The following is a 12,535-nucleotide window of genomic DNA, read 5'->3' as shown; positions in this document are numbered from 1 at the left end:
TCATTTCTTTTCCCTTCCCCTTTTCTTATCTCAAGGGTCATGTTTTTAGCTTCCTGGCCTCTAAATACAGCCATTATCACATAGGTATGAAAACTGGAAGCTATATCTGGAGTATTTTTTAATACAATATGCTCCAGTTCTATTTTCTTGAAAAGTTCAGAATTCCTTCTTTATGACTGAGTAAAATTCCACTTTATGTAGGTGCCGTACTTTTCTGATACACGAATATGGACATATTTTTGTTTTCTAAATCAAGCAAGCAATAAAAAGTGGAGCTACAAACCCAATATAAATATTGGCTTTTATGTCTGTTCAGTTCATTCCATCTGACATCTTCATTTCCTCATGAAACTTTGAGTTAGAGTCGGGTCTCTTTTCATTTCAACTTGATGGCTACCCTTTAGCATTTCTGGTAGGACAGGTTTTTCTGGAAGAAAACTCTCCTTCAGCTTTTGTTTGTCTAGGAATGCCTTACTTTAGCCCTCATTGTTGAAGACAGTTAGAGACCGCTGAACTGCCGATTGGCAGGGGGTTATTTGTTTCCTTCAGAACCTTAACCACGCTGTCGTGCTGCTCTGGAGTCTGTGAGGTTTTTGAGAATTACATGGCTAATAATCTTCCATTGTACTCAACGAGACACTTCTCGTCTGTCTTTCAAGATTCTGTCTTTGGCTCCAAGGCTCTAAGCAGTGTGAGCACAAGACATCCGAGTGCAACTCTCTTTCGACTTGCAGCTCATGGAGTTTGGGAGCCTCTTGGGTGTATACTTGAACAGATTTCAAGTCCAGTCAATGATTCATTTCACTGTGCAGCTACACAACTATTTTGCTTAGTATCTTTCATGACTTCTTCTTGTTGTCTTGTTCTTACGCTATTTTCATTTTTCTTTTGTTCAATGATCATATTTATTTATTACCCTTATAGACTTAGTTTTGACTGGACTCAGACTTAGAAGTAGAAGCTCTCAGCAAGGACAGCCTTCTCCTCTTGGCACTCTGTTCCTGGCGCTTTTCTTTGGCTTCCTTCATTCTCTTGGCCAAAAGTTTAACATATTCTGCAGCCTCCTCCTTGGTTTTCTTTGTTCGTTGCTTCTTCAGAGCAATACGCCGGCATTTGTGTTGCAGGACACGTGGAGTCACAAGACGCTGAATCTTGGGTGCCTTGGTCCTTGGCTTCTTACCTTCTTTGTTTAAAGGCTTTCTGACAACGTACTGGTGGACATCATCTTCTTTAGAAAGATTAGAAAGCTTTTGGATTCTGCTAGCTCTTTTAGGTCCCAACCAACGAGGCACAGTAGTATCTGTCAGTCCAGGAATATCCTTCTCTCCTTTTTTTTTTTAACAATAACCAAGTTGAGAACACTCAGATTGGCATCCACAATGCATCCTCGGACAGACTTGAGCTTCCTCTCTCCAGTTCTCCTTGGTCGATAACAAGAATGCCCCTTACTCAACAGCAGACGCACTCTGCCATGGGTCAGGATACCTTGTTTCATGGGAAAATTTTGTCATTGCCCCCACTGATTCGGACCACATAATCCTTCCACTCTTCACCCAGGGCGTTGGCAGCCACTTCCGTGGCCATGCGCTTCTCAAAGAAGGTCCGAAGCTTGCATTCATCGTCCACTTTGATGAGTTTCTGGCAGCCGGTGGCAGGGAAGGAGATATTCAGCTTCATTTTCGCACAGCCGACCACCTAGGAGACGCCATGAAAAAAAGCTGCAATACGATTTTTAATGTAAACAAATATAAAGCATTACCTGGTAAGGTCTCTCACAAGGCCTCAGGCTTTAGTGTCGTCCCTTCAGTGAGATACACTGTTCTGTCATCTCGTATGCCTTCTGGTGAAAGCTGAGCATTGGAGTAACATGATGCAGCAACTTTAGTGATCAGATTCTCCTTCATCTCCAAGATGTATATGTCTATGTGTGTGTCTATGTGAGGTGGGGGATTGCTGATTAATACAGTTGTCTATTTGTTTAATGAAATTTACAAATTATTTCTGTGTTTCTTACTGTTTGACATCAAGGAAATATCTTTTTTTCTTAGTCTGTCTTTAGTTAGTGTTCTAACATACATATTTATCCAAACACTAGAAAAGTTTACAATCCAAACATAAAGCAAAATACTTCTCTCTCTGTGTATTTGTAAAACAACTTAGATATTGGACTCTGTCAAAAGTTTCTTTTGATGTATTTAAGCCTGTCGAATTCCACACTAAGCACAGACACAGCTGCAACCCCACAGGTTTTCATTCTCACAGTCTCTCCTTTAAATATATCAACACATTTGAATATCATTTCTTTTGCCTACAATGTATTGATAAGTGTATTTTTTTAATGTTATCACTGACTTTTTGAGACACAGTGCCATCTGACTGGCCTGGAACTCAGTATGAAGATCAGGTTGACCTCGAATTTGGACTTCTAATGTGATTAGATTACAAGTCTGTTTAATTTGAAAATACCTTGGGATTCGTTTCCCATTCGGATGCTTAGTTTGAACTGGCAACTTCACACAATCTAGAATCACTTGGAAAGAGAGTCTTAATGAGGAATGGTCTAGACCAGGTCAGCCTGTGGGCATCTTCTGGGGAAATGTATTGCTAGTTACTCAAGGTGTGAAGAGCCATCTTAGATGTGGGCAGCATCTTCTGCTAATGGCTCAGATTTTTAAAAAAAAAAAAAAGTGGGAGAAAAATAGTTTCTCTTCCTTGTTGGCTTGGCCTTTACTCTCCATGGTGGTTTCACCTACCCTGCTGCTGCTGCAGCTGCTGATTCCTTCGATTCCTTCACTGATAATAGAGCAGCCAGGCGCCTTCCTGCTTCCAACATGAACTGAAGACCTGTATCTCCCAGGCATCCTCCAGGCCCTCGGTGCAGATAGGTGCTCCTGAGACACGTATCACAGCCTCGAGCACTGAACAACTAGTCGGTTCTCGACCTCTTATCCACTGTATTGTGTAAACCAACCTAGTAAGTAAGCCTTTTATGGTCAGTGAGATAGTTCAGTCAGCAAAAGTCCTGGCTACCAGACCTAATACTCTAATAACCCAAAGAACTGAGGTCGGTCTCAATAATCCACATGGTAGAACTAGAGGACAAAATAATTCTCTGCGTGGCATCTTCTGACCCTTGCATACACACTATGGCATGGCAGTGTGTGTGTGTGTGTGTGTGTGTGTGTGTGTGTGTGTGTGTGTGGCATATGTGATAAATGAATGAATACAGACAGTGGACCATCTCAGAAGTGAAACTTCAGGGAACTATATTAGCTCATTGGCAGAGTACCCTGCCCCTCTTAGGGTTTAATGCGCTTCTCATACTTCTGTTTTTGGTTCTGGAGACAAGGTCTCACCATGCAGCATTGGCTGACCTGTAACTCTCTGTGTAGACCAGTCTGGCCTTAAACTCATAGAAGTCTGCCAGCCTTTGCCTCCCAAATGCTGAAATTAAAGGCACGTGGGTCTGGCATCTCATCTGGCAGTTCTCATGCTTCTTACGGGAATCCGGTTAGTTCACTGGAGAGTGGGTCGCTGTTAAGGTAAAAAAGAGCTCACACACACTGCCTCACTTCCTTCTTTGCACGTATGACTACTCTTACCTATGGATGTCTGCCCCATGCTGCTGTCAGTCCATCTGTCAAGAGTCCACTCCCAAAATGAGGGAGACCAACCTTGGACTTTTCTAAAATGGCACTGAATAAGCCTCTTTTTTGCTAGAAAGCACTCAGGATCAAGAATTTTATTATAGCAGTGGAAACTGGGGTGAGCACAGTGTTAATAGAAGCAGAAAGGACTTAAATATTTTCTTCTTAGATTGATTTTTTTTTCAGTACTAGGTAGGGATTAAGTCTAGAGCCTTGGCTGTTTTATTGACTGAGCTACAGCCTGTGCAGTTATGTTGGCCAGCTTAACACTATGAAATATGTATCTTAAACTCTAACATTTAGTTTCTTGTCTTAACATTTACCTTATTAGATTTTTTTTTTGTAGTGATTCGATACCAGTTTTTCTTTGGATACTACAGGCAAGTTTTTTCTAGTATCTGACTTTCTATCATTCTCAATTCTTATATTTAAAGTGTCACTCTTATAAGTAACATGGAATTTATTATTTTATCTAATTATATTTAGAATATTCAGCTTAAATCTACTCTGTTCATATTATGTGTGCTCTGCTTTTCAATGGATTCCCATGTTCTGTATTTACTGATTAAACAAAACTACAAGTGTTTCGTTTTGAATCTCCAAAACTAATACTCAAACTTGTATACCTAAGGTTGTCTGTGTGCATATCCATTGACTTAAGGTGTATGGATTCTCTGAGGAGAAGCGTTAGTTTCTTTTCTTTTTTCACTCTGTTTTTGAGACGGGGTTTCTCTGTGTAGTCTTGGCTGTCCTGGAACGCACTCTGTAGACCAGGCTGGCCTAGAACTCAGAGATCCGCTTGCCTCTGCCTCCCAAGTGCTGGGATAAAAGACATGCGCCACCACACCTGGCAAAAGTCTTGGTTTTAATAAGGGACTTAGAGTTCTGTTTTAAAAGAGGCAGTTTGTCCTAGAGCCAGAAAACAGAGTACAACTGTCCTCACACTGTTCAGAATCAGAATTTGCCGAGTGGAAATTTGCCAAGTCCTCTATTTTCATCTTCCACATTGTCCAAGTCTAGAACTTAAAACTCAAAACTTTCTGAATCTCTACCTAGTTGTCTAGTTTGACTGTCTTCCAAGATAGTTCAAGGTCACCTCAGAATTATCATGTGAAAATGTAGTGATCAAGAATAAGTAGCCCAGGGCTGGAGAGATGTCTCAGCAGTTAAAGGCTAGGCTCACAACCAAAATAAAATAATAAGTAGCCCGTTTCTCTGACCCAGACACCCTGCTCAGGTTTGTTCAAATTGCAGTACTTGATCTGGTCACAAGGTGGCCCTTTACTCTAAACTTAGAGTTTCTACACTCGATAACCAAATTCTGTCGAGGAAAAAAATCCGTTCTTACAAGTCAGAGAATATTATCTTCTAAATAGTTCATATTAATTCTTGAAGATGTATATGCATCAAAGCACTCGAGGAAGGATTCTACCTGGACATCTCGTTTCTCTTTTTCTTTTTGAACCTACACAATAAATATCTATCTCTTCTTTTCATTGCTAGAAGATATTCGAATTTTCTACTGGGTAGCTTTCAGCTCTGAGTTATGATGTTTGCCTTTTCAGTTTCTACTCTCTCTTACATTGAAAATTTTTCCTAACTTGGACTTCCTTTGATGGCCTCTGCAGTCCTTAATATTAGGGATGTTGCTTTTGTTTCTTCTTGCACTTCTGAGTATTTGTTACCCGTGTGACATGGTTGAATTAATAGACACCTGGGTCATGAGTGACACTCACCTTTGAATGTGTTTCTGAGAGAGTGTTTTCAGAGAAGATGACCAGAATGTAGGCAGCGCCATTTTCACAGGCTGGAATGTCAGACAGAATAAAGAGACAAAGGGGGAAGTTAGCTGATGCCTGGCATTTCACTTTCTGTGCTTCCTGTTGGATGTTAGAGACAAGCCATTAACACTACCCACCATAATGGACTGGTCCCCAAAATCCCCTTCCTCCCTAGCACCAAGAAAAGTAACTAATATAGAAAATTGATCCTGAGAAGTAGGGTGGTTGCTATAACTACTTGACCACATTTTGTAGGCTTTTGGAAAGAATTCATAAAAGTTAGAGAAGCCCTAGCATGGCATAAGAGGAACTTAGTGGGGGAGTAGGTAGCTCTTCCGTAAGTTTAGAAGCTGGAAAAGCCAATAGGAAGGCCAGAGCTTTCAGAGGAGAAACTCTTTTGGGAACTAGACGGAAGTTATCTATGCTTTCTTTTGGAAAAAAAAAAATCTGACTACGTCCTGCCAATCTCCTGTGAACCCAAGTGAGGCTGAAGTTTTAAATACTACACCGATTTGTTTGGTGGAGGAATTTTCCAGGCAACATAACATTCTCACTGTGGTATAATACGACTCTCTGCCTTAGTCAGACTCAGAGTGAGAAAAAAAAAAGCAAAGATTGGAGTAAACAGGCAAAAAATGTGCACTGTGATGGGGAAAGGAGCGTGCACCTGGCCAAGGCTGAAGGCAGGGCAGGTGCAGATAAAGAGTTGGTGATTATCGAAGAGATTGCCATCAGTAAGTGGGGAACCTTAATGTTTACTTCAGGACAACAGGAACCATGCCTTGAAGCCAAGATTCCATCATTTAGATCTCCAGGCTGTAGCCAGGCCAGTTCATTGGAATGCTTTTATTTGAAAAGATAGTGTTTGAATGAAGAGGACCCCCTCACACACGTGTCATCCTGCTTGAACAATGCTGCCTAGGTACATGGCTTCCCAGGTTGTCTCCATAGTACAGAGTCTATTGTAGGACTGGTACAAGAGGCAAGTTGACATCTCAAGCAGACAGTAGAACTTTGAATCCTTTACTTAATGTTGGTTCACTGGCCATACAAGAAATTTACAGGGTAATGGAGGCTTACATCAAGGCTTTAGGGATGTGTTGAAGCCGGGCTTCTGCAGTCAGGGCTGGTATTCACTTTACTTTTCTGCTCTTTTATTTAGGCTACGCATCCAACACATGTTTAGGGAGTGATGGTGTGCCTTCCCTCCTCAGGTAAACCCTAACAGAAATGTCTTCTTAGACATGCACAGGGCTGGTCCCCTAGGTGATTCTAAATATAATATAGTTCACAATAAAGATTGACCACACAAGCACCAAAACATAGCTGAGTCCTTGATTGAATTTAGAACTTACAGCCAGCTAACCCAATAGACTCAAATCCTATTCTATTTGAATCACAGCATAACCTAGAGTCTTACAGAAATGGGTGGATTTTATGGGTTTCACTTGTTATACTATAATGGGTATTAGTTACACCCTCTTTTTACAAACACACACATTTACAAAAAAATGTAATTCCATATGTCAGGCTTCCTTTCTTTCTCTCTTCTTCTTCTTCTTCTTTTTCTTCTTCATTTTTTTTTTGTTTTTTCGAAATGGGGTTTCTCTGTAGCTTGGGAGCCTGGAACTAGCTCTTGAAGACCAGGCTGGCATTGAACTCACAAAGATCTGCCTGCCTGCCTTTGCCTTCTGAGTGCTGGGATTGAAGGCATATGTCACCGCCATTTGGTTCTCCTTTTTCTCTTACAACTTATGTTGGAAACTATTTTGGATTTCACACATAGCTCAGGCTAACCCCAAACTCAGCATTGCTGCCTAACCCTGTGAGTCTTTCAATTACAGGAATGAGTTACTAGGCCTGATTTTCGACCTTCTTGGGTTTTTTTTTGAGATAAGCTCTCACTCTGTAGCCCAGGCTAACTCATGATAACACTCCTGCACCTCTTTCCTAAGTACTGGGTTACAGCTGAGAGCCACCCCACACAGATTTTCTGAATGTTTAAAATATTTATTTTTAGTTTTTTTATTTATGTGTGTATAAGTGTATGTCACATTCATGTGAGTGCCATGGAGTCCAAAAATGGGTGTGGGGCCATCCAGTGGGGGCATGGTCACCCTACCAGGAGCCACACCTGTAAAGAAAACTGAGCATTCCTCTCCCAGAGGCCATCACTTATGAATAACACTTCAGTTAGCAGTACAGACTGGGGAGCCCCTTCCTACAGCAACCATACTAGAATGCTGGCTGGTTGGCTCATGTGCAGGCATCCGGAGCTGTTCTGAGTTCACGAAGGCAGAGGTCCTGCCATGTCCAGAAGACACTGTTTTGCTCATATCCTCCTGACCTCTGACTCCCTTTTCTGCAATGGTCCCTGGGCCTTGGGGGAGGCAGAATGACACAAATGCCATTTATTCTCTGTCCTTTGGCAGGTTGCACATTAACCACTAATAGCAAGGAAACTTGTCTGGTGTCGTCTGAGTGCTGCACTGTTACCAATTCAGGACCGATCCACCACCTTGGTCCATAGCAACTGCTAGAGCTCCTGGGAGATGTGGAGCGTCCCCAGCACTTGGAGGACTAACATAGCATCAAACCTGGTACCGAATCTGGGCCCGTTTGAAATTTGTAATTAACCAAGTGAAAAGGCAGTACTTTCACTTTCAAGAGGCTTTCCAGTCCCTAACCCAAGCAGCCATTATCATCCTAAAACTAGTGACTTCATTCCCAGTTGAGGGGAAACCTATCCAAACCATATGCTAGTGAAATAAAATGGGAATGGGTGAATGTTGAAGGTTTCCTCTTAGCTAAGTGGTTTGGAACAGTGAAGCCGCTCACACTTACAATGTTAAGACATCCCAACAATTCATGGTATGCACACCATCACCTTCTATAGGACGAGAAGACTCTGTGCTAACAATATGTACCTGACAATTAATCAACTCGTGGTTATTCAGGCAGCACGGCTTCCTGAAGGTACCACCACCAGGGCTCTAGAGTCAAACATTATTTTTATTTATTTTAAATCATTCTCCCTAAATAACATCGCAAAATGATAATCTTTTAAAGAGCATAGACTTTTATAGTTTTGGTTATGAGCCTAGCCTTTAATGGCTGAGTCATCTCTCCAGTCCTAAAAAGCATATACTTTTAGAGCATTTACTGTATACCAGGCTCTGATCTAAGTAACGTACATATATAAATTTATGTATGTACCGAAAATAATTTGGCTGTTACTTCTGACTGTAAAACAGCACTACTTTTGAAAAGACTACAGAAGTATTAAGAATAAAGTTTAATTTACTTTCAAGCAATCCCACTCCTATTCCAAGATCCTTTTTTGTCCCTATTCATGCCCTGCCTACCTGGCTCCACACAACAAAGGAGTACATTTCACACGAAAGGGGGAGGAGCTAAGAAAAGAGATTTGGGAGGTAGCTATCCTGGCAGGCAGTTGGGAGTGGGAGACAGGAAAGGCCAATTATTAACCGAAGCAGAAAAGTTCGTAGCTCTAGAAAATAAGTCACTCCTCTTTAGTCATCAAAGACCTGCAAAAGCAACAGAAAAACAACCCGCATATTTTTCTTTTGCCTCCAGAAAAGACTGACAAGGCCAAGTGTGTGTTTGGGAAGGGGGTAGGTGAAGGAGCAGAGGGCGGGCCCACATCTGCCGCGCTTTTTGTGGGAGTGGAGATTGGGGACCCGAGCTCACTGGTGACGTAGATCTCATGTGACCAGGAGTCGACGTGTGCAGAAATCCTGCTAGTCTGGTCCTTGTTTCCATCTGGGTACCAGCTTCCTTCAGCTTTGCAGGCGGCGGCGGTGTGAGAGAGGCCAGCCAAAGGAGACAGCTTGCTTGAATTCTCCAGGTTGGTGTCAGAAGGGGTATTGCTTGGGGGTTTCTAGCAGAGGGTGGTCTAGCGCAGAGACTTGAGTTCCAGTTAAGTCCGTCCCTCAACCCCTTCCTTACCTTCAATTCTTCAGGAAAGGACACTTGTGAAAGGGACTAGGGGGTTCCCCAAAGGAAGACAAGGAGACCTTTGACGGCTCAAAAATAGTCATACTCTGAGATTTGGAACCTCTTTTCTGACAGCCGCTCGGCTTCCCAAACCTCGTCTTGGATCTACAGATAGTTGGGAAACGATATCCCTTTCTTACCCCTGTCTGATGAGAAAGACAAGCTAACAAGCTAACTTGCGGGGTGGGAAGGAGGCGTCCTGTGGGAAACAAAAGGGTGGGAAACTTCCACAAGCGAGACCTTAAATAAGGAAAGCTCCGTAAGCTTGATCTGTGGTGCTGCTCTGCTCAGCACCGAAGGCTCGCCCACCCCACCCCCAACATCCCCTCCCTTCTCCGTTTGCCTGCAGGTTTGTTCTTTGTACTGCTGTTGGCTAAAATAAGTAGGAGAAAGAAACTGACCAGATCAGTACCTGGTAAGTGAAGGGAACTTTATAAAAGATTCCCAGGGTGTGGGTTGGTGAAGGCTGGCAGAGGTTGAAGGCCACACTCTCCCACTCCCTTCCCCCTTAAGCCACCTACCCCCCTCCCTTTCTGAGGGCCCTGTGTTAGGCCTGTAAGGGAGAAAGATTTGTGGAGGGTTGGGGCGGGAGGCGGGAAGGAAGGCCTTGGAAAATGCTTGAGGGAGGGACTAGAGAGGGGAGGGGGTGGAAAATGGAGGTAAGAGGGGCGGGGACAGGAAAACATTGATTGTGGACTGGGCTTCTCAGGTGGAGGGTATTTGCTTAGGACAGTTGGACCAAAATGGGGTGGGGAGAAAGAGGGAAAGAAGGAAGGCGAGGGGGAGTGGGGGGAGAGAGAGAGAGAGAGAGAGAGAGAGAGAGAAAGAGAGAGAGGGAGAGAGAGAGAGAGAGAGAGAGAGAGAGAGAGAGAGAGAGAGAGAGAGAGAATACGGTAAAGCAAGCAAACGGTAAGACCTTTTGTGCACAACACCTGTACACGTACCAAGTCTTCCACTTACCGTCTCCTACTTGCTTCCTAGAAATAACTGCATTCGCCAATAGGCAGGAAAGAGCATAGAAGGAAGAGAAGCATACACAAGATGAAACCCTGCCAAAAAATGGAAGGGAACCCAGAAAATGGGGATGAGCCAAAGCCCGAGGAAGAGCCAAAGCCTGAGGAAGAGCCAAAGCCCGAGGAAAAGCCGGAGGAGGGGCAAGAACCAGGAGAGGAGGAAAAATCCGAAGAAACTTTTAGGGAGAGGCTGATTCAGTCTCTTCAGGATTTTAAAGAGGATATACACAACAGGCACCTGAGCAGTGAAGATATGTTTAGAGAAGTGGATGAAACAGATGAGATTAGGAGAGTGAGAAACAAACTTATCGTGATGCGTTGGAAGGCTAACCGAAGCCATCCTTACCCCTATTTAATGTAGTTTGCCTTGGTTTCTGTTTGGAGCTGGAATTGTCATTGCAATATAGCTTTCTTTTTATTAGCATTTTTCTGATATACCTTTGCCCATCTACTTTGAATCTGTTGCTGTTAGTAGATTAGATGTTTCTCTTCTTGTCTGCATCTTACTGTTGATTATATATGAACCAATTTACAAGTCTCTGGCTTTTAATAAGAGAGGTTTACTGATTTGTAAAAAAAAATGAGCTTCTGATGGGATACAAAATGAAAAAAGGTTACAAAATAATATGAGAATATCGTATTTTGAAAGACAAGAGTACCTTTGTATGTTACATATATGCACATATAAACTTGTGAAAGATGAATGACTTTTCTTCTGCTTATTTGTATTTGCCATATTCCTAAAATGAACATGCATTATTCTTGCTAAAAATAATAAAGGTTTTATAACTAAAAATAAGCATCTAACAGCACTTATTAATTTACTTCTAAAACACTGGGTCACTTGTTATTCATTGACAAAACTGTTAGAACCTTTGAGTTAAAAGATTAAAATTTACATCGATTCTCATCTGTGATAATAACCATAATAATCTTGTAGGAATTTTGTGGTGTCCAAATATGATACTGAGAGCTGTTTGACAGGGTTTTATCACCATTTGCTCACGCAGGATCCAAATGCTAGAGATTTGTTCTTGTCATTTAGAAGCATAAAGTCATACTCATACTGTGCTTGAGAACAAACTCAAGCAACTGCTCGGCAGGTGCTGCATGCCCGTTATACCTGTCTAGACTCCCATCTAGCTGTTTTATGATGCTAACTGGTACTCCAGCCCCTGTCCCCCATTCTGAAAATTTTAGTTCCCTGGTGTTACATAAAATTCTCAAATACCAAAGCCCAGAACACTTCATTGGTTCCTCTAGTGAGCCAAATCTGCAGACATCAAAAGTGATGGAAAGACATTTTGTCCATGTCTTCCATTTTGATAGACACTTAGGCAGTGCTACTTGGGTCCCAGAGTCTTATGGCTATACCTTGACAGCATTGGGGTCTTAATTCCTTTTATAAGGCTCAGATAGAATGGGCTTATCTGAGAGTTTGAGCAGAACAGCTAAGTCTGACTAGTTTTTATGAAATTATTCAGAATTTTCATAAGAATTTCAGCCCTGGATGTGAAGTTGCCACTTGGTCTTAGTGACTTTGCTTCCTTATAATGAGGGATTTCTCTTCTGCAGGTTGATGACAGGTTCTCTCAGGTTCAACAAGTCCTCAATACTTGGGTAAATTTTATAGGGATGCTGAAAGATTTGGGGATGTTCCCACCCCTGGCTGGAAAGAGCAAGTGATGGTAGTATGCCACCTGTATATAATTTTTCCTTTATGACGCTCCTTTTGGGAGCTCTTCATTTTTCTCCTCCAAGGTTATGACAGCTGGATAGATACTGATGAGGCTGGAATTCTGACTGGAGTAAGGTGAGAACTGAGGGGCACAACAGTGCCAATTTTACAAGAAGAAGTATATCTAGGTTTCTGTAGCTCGGAAGGTGGTCCCTGGAGCACAATGTGGAATGGCTCACCCAGAGCACAGTCTCCTCCAGGTGGCCCTTCCTTTGGCTTCTCTACTCCAATCTGCACTAGGCATCTAGTAGGGATGATGGCTGGTTGTCATGGGCAAACGTACTAAAAGAGGGCAGTTTTTTTTTTTTTTGCACTGCATATCAAAACACTAGACTTCCT

The 12,535-nt window shown here is 42.4% G+C and overlaps 1 protein-coding gene and 1 pseudogene across 1 annotated transcript; one reads left to right on the top strand and one right to left on the bottom strand.

Annotated features, from left to right (window-relative positions):
- Positions 1-936: 936 nt before the first annotated feature.
- On the bottom strand, positions 937-1,687 carry LOC125396418 (small ribosomal subunit protein eS6 pseudogene; annotated as a pseudogene).
- Positions 1,688-9,141: 7,454 nt separating this feature from the next.
- Positions 9,142-11,257, top strand: Tceal9 (transcription elongation factor A like 9). The gene is made up of 3 exons (XM_048428183.3): positions 9,142-9,296; positions 9,795-9,860; positions 10,427-11,257. The coding sequence occupies exon 3, from the start codon at positions 10,487-10,489 to the stop codon at positions 10,817-10,819; it is 333 nt and encodes a 110-aa protein (XP_048284140.1). The 5' UTR covers positions 9,142-9,296; positions 9,795-9,860; positions 10,427-10,486; the 3' UTR covers positions 10,820-11,257.
- The last annotated feature ends 1,278 nt before the right edge of the window (positions 11,258-12,535 follow it).

The sequence above is a fragment of the Myodes glareolus genome, chromosome X (assembly GCF_982192425.1).
Source record: "Myodes glareolus chromosome X, mMyoGla1.1, whole genome shotgun sequence".
Lineage (NCBI taxonomy): Eukaryota > Metazoa > Chordata > Mammalia > Rodentia > Cricetidae > Myodes > Myodes glareolus.
The sequence above is the reverse complement of the archived record's forward strand: the minus strand, read 5'-3'. Positions and strand labels throughout refer to the sequence as shown.